This window comes from Rhinoderma darwinii, chromosome 3, assembly GCF_050947455.1.
Source record: "Rhinoderma darwinii isolate aRhiDar2 chromosome 3, aRhiDar2.hap1, whole genome shotgun sequence".
Taxonomy (NCBI): domain Eukaryota; kingdom Metazoa; phylum Chordata; class Amphibia; order Anura; family Rhinodermatidae; genus Rhinoderma; species Rhinoderma darwinii.
Window position 1 is genome coordinate 293,293,369 of NC_134689.1, and position 14,300 is coordinate 293,307,668.

Consider the following 14,300-nt stretch of genomic DNA (forward strand, 5'->3'; position numbering starts at 1 on the left):
ATCAGTATTAGGGTATGTTCACACAGCTTATTTTCAGCTGTTTTTCGGGGGGTTTACAGCCCGAAAAACGGCTAAAAATATGGAGGCTGAACGCCTCCAAACATCTGCCCGTTGATTTCAATGGGAAAAACAGCGTTCCATTCCCACTGGGCGTTTTTTTTAGAAAACGCCCCATAGAAAAGAAGTGCATGTCACTTCTTGAGCCGTTTTTGGAGCCATTTTTGATTGGGTCGATAGAAAAACAGCTCCATAAACAGCCGTAAAAAACGCATCAAAAAATGCCAGATGCAAAAAAAAGGCTGAAAATCAAAGGTTGTTTTCCCTTAAAAACCGCTCCGTATTTTACAGCCGCGTTTTGTTTGCCATGTGAACATACCCTAACATATACCTTGCTAAAAGAAGAACATATTTATTTTCCAAAGGGGTTATGAATCATGCTCAATTACACTTGAATAGCAGATTTGTCTTTGTTTCTGATCTTTAGTACCATTTGAAAAAGCTGGAAGGCCGCCGCTTAGATTATGATTATAAGAAAAAACGACAAGGAAAGGTTCCTGATGAAGAAATTCAACAAGCGGTTGAAAAATTTGAAGAATCGAAAGAACTAGCGGAACAAAGCATGTTTAATTTTCTAGAAAATGATGTAAGTATAATTTGTGCTATGGGAAATGCATATATATATATATATATATATATATATGTCCTTAAAGGAAACCTGTCACATGCTTTTTGCCCATCAAACTGCCAGCATGGCACTGTATTCCAACCATGCCCATGTTAAAAAAATCGCAGGTGGCCTTTTTATATGTTTAATAACAGCGTGCGCTGTATGCAAATAGCATACCTGGAGTCATCGGGACAGTGTAGCAGCGTTGTATAGTAACGGCATCAGCGCTATAAATACATCTGTCCCTTTGTGATTGACATTGCCCTTCCCTGTTGACTTCAGCGCTAGCGGCTCTGAAAGCCTGCGCATGCATGGGGATGGGGAATGTAATTGAAAGAGGAATAGGCATGCTTACAGAAGTTATGCCTTGCCTATACAATTCTGCTCCACCTCCCTGATGACTTCATCGGACATGGTTAAAAGTCCGACAGTGCCATGCCGGCAGTTTGAGGGACAAAAAGCAGATGACCGGTTCCCTTGAAAGCAAAATGCACCATGAATTCCCTTGTTAATTTTTTACATAGGTTTTGTAGGTTCATTTTTTTAAATGTAGGTATATGTGTGTATATATTTACACATACACACACAAGGACAGAAGTTGGTTATACAGATCATGTGAGATATAGGTGATATAGGTCTATGAGTGATTTATTCAGTCACATACTGACATCCTACATAGATCCTGCTAGGCGGAAAGGAGGAATTAAATGACAGTTATTGTGGGAGTTGAGGAAATAATTGCCTCCTTCAGTGGATGTGATCACGATCATTTACTTGTGAGTAGAGCACATTACATAATTCATCATCATGTGTAACACGGCATTACATGAATGGAATGATCATCCAAAATGTTACTCATGTCTTATTGTGTTCACTTCAATAGATATAAAGCTGCTTTACATTAGCTAGACACTACAACAGGACATATGTCAGAGAGTGACGATCACACGTTTTACATTACCACCTCACACTCATGTGTTACACTTTTATTCTGTTTTAGAATAAATTAGAAATTACATTTAAGAAATTAGTTTTTTTAGTAGATGGATCAAGAATGTTGCTTTTAAGGAGAATGTCATTCCATATTTTACTGACTTAGCGTATCCAAAATTAGACTAAAAAACATTCATGAAATTCATGAGCTTTACAGCAGCAGACTGTGGCTGGCATGTCACTATTCCCAAATTATGGACAGACTGCTAAAACTCTCAAATCAGCTTAAAGGTGCCTGTAATTTGAGATACCTTTAGGGTGGGACTAGACATAGACTTTTTTTTTGTAGTAAGCAATAAATCGCTGTTCACAGGAATGCATTAGGCTAGTGCCTAACACAGAGTATTTATCTCACTACAGAAAAATCCCTGTGATATCACTACATGCTGGGATTTCAGAGCTACTCACTTTTGAAATTTTGAATCGATTTTAAAGCTACTCAATGCATTCCTATCGCCAGCGATTTATTAGAGCGAGTTTTTGTAATGAGATAACTAGTCCTAGTCTAATGTATTCCTATGAACAATGATTAAAGCGTTCAGTAAAAAAAAAAACCATGGGGTCCATTCACATGTTGCGGTGCGATAAGAACTGCATCGAAAAAATCCATCTGAAAACTGCATGCGTTTATACCTCGGTTTGATGCAGTTTTCAATGCGGTTGTGGTAAAAATGTAACGCATCGAAAACTGCACCAAATTGCAATAAAACTGCATGTGGTTGTCGGATTCGGTTTTTCGATTCGGTTCGAACCACAAAGTGTAAATGGACTATAGGTCTAGCCCCAGCCTGGGCTAGATGGAGACTTTTTGTAGTGCAACTGATTGATTTTACCTATCGAACTACACCTGCAGTCCAAATCAACACATTAAGTTGCATGCAGTCTAGTGGACTGCAGCTGGCACTCAGTAGTTAAAATGAATCATTTGCACTACAAAAATTCTCAATATAGCCCAGGCCTTAAAGGGGTTGTCACACAATTAAATATTACTTTTCTTTTTTAGATCATACAAATATAAACATTTTCCCAATTGAATATTTTAAAGAAAATGCTCCTGTGTCTACAAGTTACATACATGTTATGGTCAGTTCACATGTAGCGTAAATACTGCGGTTTTTCCGCAACGGAATTTGTTGCGGAAAATCAGCAAATACAGTAGCAGCAAAGTGGATGAGATAGAACAAATCTCATCCACACGCTGCGTAAATACTGAGCGGAAAAAAGCTCAAAAATTGTATTCTGCAGCATGTAAATTGTATTTGTGTAAACGCTGCTTATTTGTTGCAGGATTTCCCCATTGAATTCAGCAAATTTCAGTGATCCCGCCGCAAAAAGCGCAACTCAGAAAAATGCAAAAACTCATACTTACCCAGAATTTTGTGTTCCTCCCTCCAGCGTGTCCTCCTGGGATGACCTTTCATCCCATGTGACCACTGCAGCCAATCACAGGCTGTATCAGCGGTCACATGGGATGAACATCATCCCAGGATGCCAGCCCTTTGACATCATCCATGCGTCAGAGGGCCGCTGCAGCGGTCTCCTGGGATGAAACGCCAGTGCTGCAGTTTTCCGTAGCGGACATTCCGGGTGAAAAAACTGCACCACAGTTTGGTGCGGTTTTTCACCCGGAATTCCCTGCGGCGCACAGGGCGTATACGCTGCTTGCTATTACGCAGCGTATCCACCCCTTGTGAACACAGACTAAACGCCGTAAAAACCTCAATAATACGAATCTGTTGCGGAACTTATGCTCCCCATTGAAGTCTATAGGCGAAACACCCAGCATCTTCACACAGAACCCGCAGCATAAATTGGCATGCTGCGGAATTGAAAGTCGCACCACTGAACACTTTCCGCACGACTTTTCTGCATTTTTTTTCTGCAGCATGTGCCTTAGATTTGCTAAATCTCATTCACTTGCTGCTACTGTAAATGCTGCAGATTTTCCGCACACAATTTCATAGCATTTACGGTACGTTGGAACCCAGCCTAAGAGTGCAGTCTGTCTGAGTCTCTGATAATGCATCAATACTATCATACCTCTCAACTTTTAAGTATCGCAACGTGTGACATAGCAATTTTTTCCTTTTAAGCCACGCCTCTAACCCCGCCCACACACACCCTTTCAGCCCACACAGTATCATGCTCGTGTAGTGCCTCCCCACAGTATAATGCCAAATAACTGCCCCGACACAGTATAAAGCCCCCATAGATGCACCCCATACAGTATAATGCCTGATAACTGTCCCCATACAGCATAATGCCCCCATAACTGTCCCATAAAGCATTATGCCCTCATAGCTGATTCCATACAGTATAATGCCCACACAGATGCCCCATACAGTATAATGCCCCATAGTGCCACAATGCCACTTCAGGAAGAGCCCCTGACATCACTGTCCATATATGGACAGTGACACCAGGGGCATCTCCCGGAGCAGAATCCCTGGCCAGAGCGTCGGCAACGCTCTGGCCGGGGATTCCACTCAGGGAAGAGTCACTGAGGTCACTGTCCATATGGACAGTGACGCCAGGGGCTTCTCCAGGTTTGGGAATCCACGGGCAGAGAATCGGCAAAGCTCTGGCCGAAAATTCCAATCCAGGAGGTGACCCTGACTTCCATGTCCATATTTGGACAGTGATGTTAGGGGCTTTAAGATGTATGAATCCCCGGCCAGAGCGTCGGCAACGCTCTGGCCGGGGATTCTGCTCCTGGGGGAGCCACTGCCATCACTGTCCATATATGGACTGTGACATCAAGGGCTTTCTCAAGAGAGGAGTCCCCGGCCAGAGAGCTTGCAACTCCATAGTTGAATGCTGGAGTAGGGAGCTGACGTTCCCTATCTCAGCATTGGATTCAGCTGTATCTGCATCCTGAGGACGCAGATACAGTTGAAACTGGGACATACCACCGGCCGCCCAGGATAGCGGGACACTGCCCGGATTCCGGGACTGTCCCGCTGAATCTGGGAAGTTTGGGAGGTATGAATGACCTACATCCATAAAAATGAGCTAAAATGAATCTTATACATTAAGGCCTCATGCACACGACCGTGTTCGGTCCGTGATATACGGTCCGCATGTCGGCCGCTTGTCCCGGACCGTACAAAGTACAGGGAGCCGGGCTCCTAGCATCATACTTATCTATGACGCTAGGTGTCACTGCCTATCCACGTAACTACTGTCACACACTAAAACATGATTACAGTACGGGACAGTAGTTCCGCGGACAGGCAGTGACCCCTATCGTCATAGATAAGTGTGATGCTAGGAGCCCGACTCCCTGCACTGTGTTCGGTCCGGGACATGCAGCCGACATGCGGACCGTATATCACGGACCGAACACGGTCGTGTGCATGGGGCCTAACTCTGAGAGTATGTTCTCACGGCCTATTTTCGGCCCGTAAACGCCCGAAAAATGGCCGAAAAATTGGAAGCAGAACGCCTCCAAACATCAGCCCTTCAATGGGATTTCAATGGGAAAATGGCGTTCTGTTCCGACGGAGCATTTTTTGCGTTTTTTTTTTACGCGTAAAAAAACGGCCGCGAAAAAGAAGTGCAGGACACTTCTTGGGACGTTTCTGGAGCCGTTTTCCATAGACTATTGAAAAAAGCTCCAAAAACGCTGCGAAAAACACTGCGAATTTCGCGAGTGGGACAAAAAAAGTCTGAAAATCAGGAGCTGTTTTCTCTTGAAAACAGCTCCGTATTTTGAGACGTTTTTGACTCTGCGTGTGAACATACCCTTATTCAGCAGGAAGCTGAGACTTAAATTATATCAGATCTGACCACAACCTGCACAAAATGTATGAGCTTTACAGGATTAGCTACGATCTAACAAATTTCCAGGCGCAGATGTTATGTGAGGATATGTGTGGCCAACATGATTGTTTCTGAAAAGCTTGCTGTGTTGTAAACTGAATTATGTCCAGTATGATCCATTTCATCAATATGCATAACTCAGTATTTTCAGTGTTTCACTACAATTAATATTAAAAGCATCCTTAGAATTAGCAGACACATTAATATTCATAAAAAAAAAAAGCCCAAGGGATATAAATAGAAGCCTGGACACCTCTTAACATGCAGAGCACAAGATATTTTTGTTGTATTCTTCGTCAGTATTGCAAATCGGACAATTTTTCAGGGTAAAATGTCTAAAATCTGGGACACAGCCATATTACAACTCCGTGGAGGAGCCATATATTTAGGGCTAAGCACGGGATTGGATTATTTTCAGTTAGATAAGGAAAAAACATTTCCAAGGCCTCCAAAAGAAATGGCCCATGCACGGTGCTATAAGGCCTCGTTCACACAGTGCAGATTTTGCTTTTTTTTAAAGCCAAAACCAGAAACGGAACTTAAACAGAAGAAATATATAAAGGAAAGCCTAAGGCTTTGTTCACACGGGCAAATTGCAGGCATATTTTAGGGTGTAAAATGTAGCGAAATACACTTGCAATACGCCTAGAAACAGCTCCCATTGAATTCAATGGGAAATACGCTGTGTAGTTCATCTGCTCATTGAAATCAATGAGAAAAACAGCATTTAGTTCATACGGGGCGTCTTTTTATGCCGCTGTTTTAAAAAACGGAGCATAAAAAGACGCTCCGTAAAAAGAAATAGCATGTCACTTCTTGTGGCGTTTTTTTGGAGCTGATTTTCCATTGAACACTATGAAAAACGCCTCAAAAAACGCCGTATTTTCAGAAGTTTTTTAGTAAGCGTGTGAACATGCCCTTAGGCTATGTTCACACAGAGTTTTTTGCAGGCGGAATTTCTGCCTCAAAATTCCGTTTCGAAGTTTGAGGCAGATTTTCCTCTCCCTGCACACCGATTTTCGCGGCGGCATAAAACGCAGCGAAATACGCTTTCTCTGCCTCCCATTGAAGTCAATGGGAGGTCAGAGGCGGAAACGCCCAAAGATAGGGCATGTCGTTTCTTTCTCCCGGGAGCCGGTTTTACCGCTCGCGGGAGAAAACCGCCTCCCGCCTCCCATTGAAATCGACGGGAGGCATTTTCAGGCCGGTTTTGACTAGCTTTTTGGCGCGGTTTCCGCATCAAAAAACTCTGGGTGAACTTAGCCTAAGATGCGCTTTAAAATATGCTTCAAAAGCGTTTTTTCATAGAAGCATTTGTTGGAAGAGAGAGCACTTAATCAGGACCCCCTTTTCCGTGATGCATTGATAAATCTACCCCAGAAGCTTATCACTCACATCGGTCTCTGTTATCAGCGGGGTTCACTATCTTCCATATCTCTTAGGGCGGATTCAGACGAACGTGTTTTGCGTCCGTGCCGGCCGCGTGGTTTTCACGCGGTTCGCGCGGACCTAGAGAAGTCTATGGGGCAGTGCAGACAGTCCGTGAGTTTTGCGCAGCATTAGTTCGCTGCATAAAACTAGTGACATGTTCTATGTGTCGCCATTTTTCGCGCATCACGCACCCATTGAAGCCAGTGGGTGCGTGAAAATCACGCATGCCCCACGGAAGCACTTCCGTGGGACAAGCGTTATTCGTGCAATAACAGTAAAATAATGAATGTAAACAGAAAAGCACCACGTGCTTTTCTGTTTACAAACATCCAAACGGAGTGTCATAAAGATGGCGGCTGCGCGAATAGCACGCAGCCACGCATCCATATGAACAGGGCTCACGGAGCTGTCAAGTGCCTTTTGCGCACGCAAAACGCCACGTTCGTCTGAATCATCCCTTATACACATACCTGCTGGACTTGAATTCAAACCAGCGTCCCTAGTACTGCAAATCTGAATTACTAAATACTAGGGCCCTATTCAGACGACAGGGATAATTGGCCGTTCTTTTTAACAGACCGTGTGAACGGCCCAGGAAAGAATAGGACTTGTCCTTTTTTTCACCGTTTTCCCGGATCCCTAAATAGACTCAAGTCTATGAGGAATCTGTGGAAACGGGTACCACCCTAGTGCAAATATGCCATGAAAAACGGTTTGGTTTTTTTATGGCATATTTGACACCTGGTCGTGTGAATAAAGCCTAAACCCCATGTGTATTTCTTATTATATTAATGCATAAACAACATGGGGCATTTTTAGTAGCTCAGTAATACTACTTTCAAAGGGGAATAACTACCAAAAACCTGACATGACCGAGATATGTGCCTGAAGATTACATTAGTGCAATCTGCAAGTTCAGACAATGATTTCAAAAATCCCTTTGGATCTTCTTGGAGATTTCGGTTATAAGGTTGTGTCGAAGATTTCTGAATCGGTTTAGACACTCAAAACTTTTAGAAACCGGTGGATGTGCAGGCTCACAGACTCTACGAATGATCTGTGATATCTCAGAAGGTCATTTTTGGGTAGATTCCCCCTTTACATTCTCTGCATTTAGCCACCTACTTTGTATCATTTTACTATGAGCATACTAACCTTCATACATAGTTATCGACCTGCTGTTTTGCTAGAGATCACTGGGATTGGCTTAGTGCTCCAGTGTTAAACGTGACATTTTATGTTTGCCGATAACCAGACATAATCCGATCCTTTTAAAGGAGCCTACACCTTCAATAATCATGGTCTGTTCAGTAAGGCCCCATGCACACGGCCGTAATTTTGATCCGCAATTACGGACTGTAATTGCGGATCAAAGTACGGACCAATTAATTTCTATTGCCCATGGACACCTTCCAGTATATTTACTGGAAGGAGTCTGGGCCGTAGAAATGATGCGCAAAAAATAGGATGTGTCCTATTTTTGATTTTACGGACCGTGCTCACGTACTTTATAATGGGAACACGGCCCACAAATGCTGGTGACTGTCCGTTGCCAGCCGTGCCTGTAATCACGGGCCATGACTTCGGGCACTGCCGTGTGCAGGGGGCCTCAGTGTATAGTGTAAAAAAACTGGTGATAGAAATCTATGTTCATTTATATTAATCACTGCTCTGATTCTTATTACAGGTAGAACAAGTGAGCCAACTGGCTGTATTCATAGAGGCTGCATTAGACTATCACAGACAATGTACACAGATCCTGGAAGATCTCCACAGTAGATTACACAACAGGTGAGCTGATCTAATACTTCATATTGTGGGTAGCGTGCTATTTACATACAAATTTTTATTTTTTTCTGGCTCCAAAACCAGAGTATATATAGTGATCCTACCTTTCGTAATTTGCTGTATAATAGATCTATTATTTATACGTCACACATCCATTGAGGCAGCTCTATGGAGGGAATATATTGCTCTCACATGGCAGTATTTCACACGCCAGAACCAGGAGTGGAACTTGCACAGAAAAAATATAATGGAAACCTTTTTTTTGTCTTCCATGTTTTGGTGCCCACTCCTGGTTTTGACTTTCAAATACTGATGCAAAATACTGGCAGGTAAGAGTGGCCCTGGGTTGTATCCCATAAGGGCTCCGGCACACGTTGCATGTTAGCTGTGGATTTTCCGTGCGAATTTACCAATGGCAAATCTGTTGTGGGATACAGCACCAGTCATGTAGATGAGATTTGAACAAATTTCATCTACATGCTGCAGAATTTTAAAACCTACAGCAGGTCAATTTCTACTGCAGATTTCAAATCTCATCCACACGCTTCAGTAAATCTCCATGCAGAAATAGACCTGTGGTCCAGCATAAATTGATACATGGTTGCGCATTTGTTGCAGATTTTGCCCACTGAGTTCAATAAGGAAGTAAAACTCTGCAACAAACGGCAAAGGTTGCATTTTTTTTCTTCAGAGTAGTTGCATCTCCTTTTTCAAATCTACACCAGCTCGTATCTGGCATAGATTTCCCTTTCTGGCACACATAAGGCCAGAGTTGCATCTAATTTATTAAGAGGCGTATAAACTGATAAATTAGGTGCATCTTACTCCAGCGCTCTTTATATTAGGACTGGCGTATAAATCACTACACTTAATAAATTCTCCTCTAAGACTGGATGATGGAAAGGCAAATAATGATGTACTTTTCCTTTGGGCCTCATGCACACAGTAATGCTGTGTGCACAGACCTGTGTGAGCCCATTGCTCCATATAGTACTACGTACTGCATGCCGCCACTTGAGTCAACGTATTGTATTCTTCTTGGGGAGTAAAGGAAAAGAATTTGTGTAAAATCAGAGGCACAGGGCAAGTGACATAGATCCCAAATACCGCCATCTGTATGAGGCCTAAGGCTGGGTTCACACGACCTATTTTCAGGCGTAAACGAGGCGTATTATGCCTCGATTTACGCCTGAAAATATGGCTCCAATACGTCGGCAAACATCTGCCCATTCATTTGAATGGGTTTGCCGACGACCTGTAATTTACGCGTCGTCGTTTGACAGCTGTCAAACGACGACGCGTAAAATGACTGCATCGTCAAAGAAGTGCAAGACACTTCTTTGGACGTTTTTGGAGCCGTTTTCTCATAGACTCCAATGAAAACAGCTCCAAAAATGGCAGTAAAAAACGCAGTGAAAAATGCGAGTTGCTCCAAAAACGTCTGAAAATCAGGGTCTGTTTTCCCTTGAAAACAGCTCCGTATTTTCAGACGTAATTGCAGTTATCGTGCTCTTATACACATGTACACCTGTATTAATCTCTCCAAACCTCTGACAAAATACAGAACTAAGGAAAGGCAGTAAATCATGTGCAGATTTTAGGACAAATATACAGAAACTGACGTTCATAAAAGTAGTACCAGCACTTAAATGTTTATTGTAGGAAAACCCTTTTATCACCAAACAATACAATAGGTAATAAATGTTCGATCGCTGGAGTCCTAGCAATCACTAGTAAGGGGGTCCTGAGTCCACCGTTTCTCCTCACAAGGAGGGGAGGGGTTTGTATAGGTCAGCGGTTGGGCATGTACACTGCCTCTCCATACAACACTATGAGAGTCACGGAAACTGCCAATTGAGAGTGTTTTAAGAATGTTATTTGGAAAATGTGTTGTCTGTTTTTAGAATGAATTCCGCGTCCAGTCGTCCTAAACGGGAGCACCATTCAAGATCAATAATGTCAGTACTTGACTCAGATGAAAGGCTACAATATAATGGGATCTCCACTTCATCCATCAAGTTATCAGGTACAGGTGACATTTTATTCTCTTCTCATCCTTCCTAGCTATACCCTCTCACAAATGTTTTATATGTGTAGGGGCACATTCACACAGTCAAACTATCCATATATTTCTGGCAAAATGGAAGAAGATCCTATGAGTGAAAAATCAGTTTTTTCTGATAGATAAAAAAAAAAACTAGGCCAGAACCTGAAAACCAGCTGTCAGAATGCATCCTTAAAAAGTTTATTCCTTTTTAGTATTACAGGAAAAATAATTATATATATATATATATATATATATATATTCCATATCACTTTAGCCATGATTTACACTGTTTGAACCTATGATAGTTCATTAAGCATCATCTATTGTAATATTAAATATCATATAGTCCTATGTATATATGAGAGTTATAGAAATTTTACATACCTGCGTGTTACTTCTGCTATTAGTCGGGGGGGGGGGGGGGGGAGGGCAGCATGAAGTATCTTGTGTAAATGCTATTTCATGCAACCTCCATAGACTAATATCAGCAGGCAGTGATACTGCTAAAGCAACAGGTAACTAGACTGCAAAATGTCAGGGGGAACAACTAAAAGAGAACTCTGAATGTACTGCTGAACCCGGGTTCTGATATGATTAAGGGGACTTTCCACAATAGGATCGGAGACGCGTAGGGAAAGACTTCCCCATGTGGGCCACTTTCTTTTTGTTAGTAGCAACAGAGTATACATTGCAATTTAAAGTGCACATGTTCTGTGTAGCTTAAGTGTGGCCCCAAGAATCATTTCCTCTGGTTGGTCCAAGGTATCGCAGTCTTACACTGATAACAGAAATATAGTATTGTAAAAGGCACTTGTAATTTATTTGTATTGATAATTATATCTGCATATATTTAAACTTTTTAAACAGTTAATATATTTTTTTTTTACCGGGCTCCATGTTGCCATTTTGGGTCCCACAGTTGGGCCCTGGGATTTGAGCCTGTAATATACTGTGCTCTTCCAAAACCGGCCTGAGACGTTATTTTTTACAAGAAATATATGCATGAATGCATGAAGCGCTGGAACTTAAGAGACTCCATTTTAAGTCAAGTTGGGCAGTTGTATGACCGGGCCAGCAGAGCATTGTGGCTTACGATATGAACGGGAGCCAGAACGCAGGTGTGAACATAGCCTAAGCTCCAAATTGTGTCTCTTCATCTGTTCTCTCCCATCCTGCAGTCACAAATAAGGCTGGGCTCACACCACATTTGATGTGACCTTTCAGCATCTATTTTGCCAGTGTATATTGGGATACTATTGCCTCAACTTAATTGAACTGAATTGCCCATTCAATAAACACAACCTAATGCAATAACAGTTTAGTTAGTTAATTGTCTATTGTATACATTTCCCAGGTTCTACGATGCATTTGGATCAGCCTTGTTGCAGAGCATTGTACGAATTTGACCCAGAAAATGAAGGTGAACTTGGCTTTAAAGAAGGAGACATCATCACATTAACCAACCAAATTGATGAGAACTGGTTTGAAGGCATGGTCAACGGGGAATCTGGTTTCTTTCCCATTAATTATGTTGAAGTCGTGGTTCCCCTTCCACAGTGAACATCACATCAACAATTCCACAATCTTACAAATAGACTCTTAAAACTTCTGAATGTGGCATTCTGTGAACGCCTTGCTACTTGAGTGACTTAAATTTTATTGTGTCATCTTTTATATGTATTTATTTTGTATCGATTTTTATTTTTATGAAAACATTGACACTTACAAGGACGTGCAAAAAAAGATTCTATTTTATCATTGTATGGAGATAGTTTCATTAGGTTTCATATGTGACAGCTGTTGCATGTATGTTGACTATTTTTAATATTCTTTTTCCCCTTAAATCTTTTTAAAGTATTTTAAACACATGAGCAAGTCTGGAGGGGGTTTGACTTCTTTTCCTTATGAAAATTAGAAAACGCCAGTTCTTAACGGAATATTCTGATACATGTTGCACAATTCAGCATTATAAATCTGTGTCAAACTTGTGTTATGTTGTCTTAATATAAACTGATATATCTATATGACCAAATATAATAAATATATTACAAAACCATATTCTACCATCCTTTTACTTAAAAGATTGGCAGTTAGAAGAAGTTAGAATGGCTTCGTATTGTTACAGGATCTATGATCGGATCCTTTATGATCCGATTTTCCCCTGTCCACAGGATAGGGGATAAGCGTTTGATCCCTGGGAGTCGCACCGTCTAAGAGAAAGGGGATCCCGAGTCCCCTGAACAAACGGACCAGCATTCGCACATGTACGCTGCCACTCCATTCATTCTTTATGAGATAGCCTGGCACTGTACCCCAGAAATCATTAACACTTATCCCCTATCCACAAGATAGGTGATAAGTTGTTGTGGCGGAATAACCCTTTGAGGGCATGTTCACACGGCTTATTTTTGGCAGTCTTTCGGGCCGTAAAATCGGAAGCAGAATGCCTCCAAGCATCTGCCCATTGATTTAAATGGGAAAAATAGCACTCTGCTTTGACGTGGCGTTTTTTTCCACGGCCGTTTTGAAAAATGGCCGCGTAAAAAATGCTTGCGAAAAAGAAGTGCATGTCACTTTTTGAGCAGTTTTTGGTGCAGTTTTTCATTGACTATAGAAAAACACTTTAAAGGATGGCCACAAAAACGGCTGAAAATCAAGAGCGGTTTTCCCTTGAAAACAGCTTCGTATTTTCAGCCTTTTTTTGAGAAGCGTGTGAATATAGGGAATATAGGGAACGAGTCACTAGATTTTAGGGTACCAAACCACCAGCATGTCATTATATCGCTGGGGTTTCGCATCCTATGCACGCTCGTCTTAAAACGGTCCGTGTTAGCATTTTGTCACAAAAATACGCTGCGGAAAACTGCACAATGGGAAAAATATAACCCTACTCAGATTTACAGTACATCCCTCAGGCCAGCACCAGGAGCGATACCAAATTATAATGCTCAAGGCAGGACTACGGATTGGAGGACTTTCCGTCCAAAATTTAAATCCTTATCCGACAGAACATCTAGCCTATAATGTTTGCAAAATGTATGAAGGCTTGACCAGGTGGCAACTCTGCAGATTTGGTCCATAGAGGGTTCTCTTCTTTCTGCCCAGGATGCTGAAACTGCCCTTGTTGAATGAGCTTTAATGCCTTGTGGGGCACAGAGTCCCTGGGACTTGTATGGTAGTTTTTACCCATCTCGCTAGAGAGCCTTTTGAGGCTTTCTTTCCTCTATTCTTCCCCCCATACAGGACAAATAGATTTTTATCTGGTCTCCAAAAGGAGGTTCTATCCAGATACTGAAGAATTGTTCGACTGACATCCAGGCAATGGAACTTTTCTTCTTCTTGATCTTTAGGATCTGGACAAAAGGAAGGTAGAATTATTTCTTGGTCTCTACGGAAGGCAGTAGACACTGTCGGAATAAAGGAAGGATCTAGTTTTAGAATGATCTTGTTTTCTTGAATTTTTAGGTAGGGTTCTATTACCGAAGAGATTGGATTTCTCCGATCCTTCTTGCTGATGGAATAGCGACTAGAAATGCAGCTTTTAGCGTAAAA

General features: G+C 41.9%; 1 protein-coding gene across 4 annotated transcripts in view; it reads left to right on the forward strand.

Annotated features, from left to right (window-relative positions):
- SH3GL3 (SH3 domain containing GRB2 like 3, endophilin A3) overlaps positions 1–12,796 on the forward strand; it is a 71,122-nt gene extending 58,326 nt beyond the window's left edge. For all 4 annotated transcript variants that reach the window (XM_075858069.1, XM_075858071.1, XM_075858072.1 and 1 more), the window contains 4 exons: positions 485–643; positions 8,601–8,704; positions 10,606–10,727; positions 12,103–12,796. In XM_075858069.1, the coding sequence (XP_075714184.1) occupies positions 485–643; positions 8,601–8,704; positions 10,606–10,727; positions 12,103–12,308 (591 nt within the window). In that variant the 3' untranslated portion in view covers positions 12,309–12,796. The remainder of the gene's footprint in view (positions 1–484; positions 644–8,600; positions 8,705–10,605; positions 10,728–12,102) is intronic.
- Positions 12,797–14,300: the final 1,504 nt, after the last annotated feature.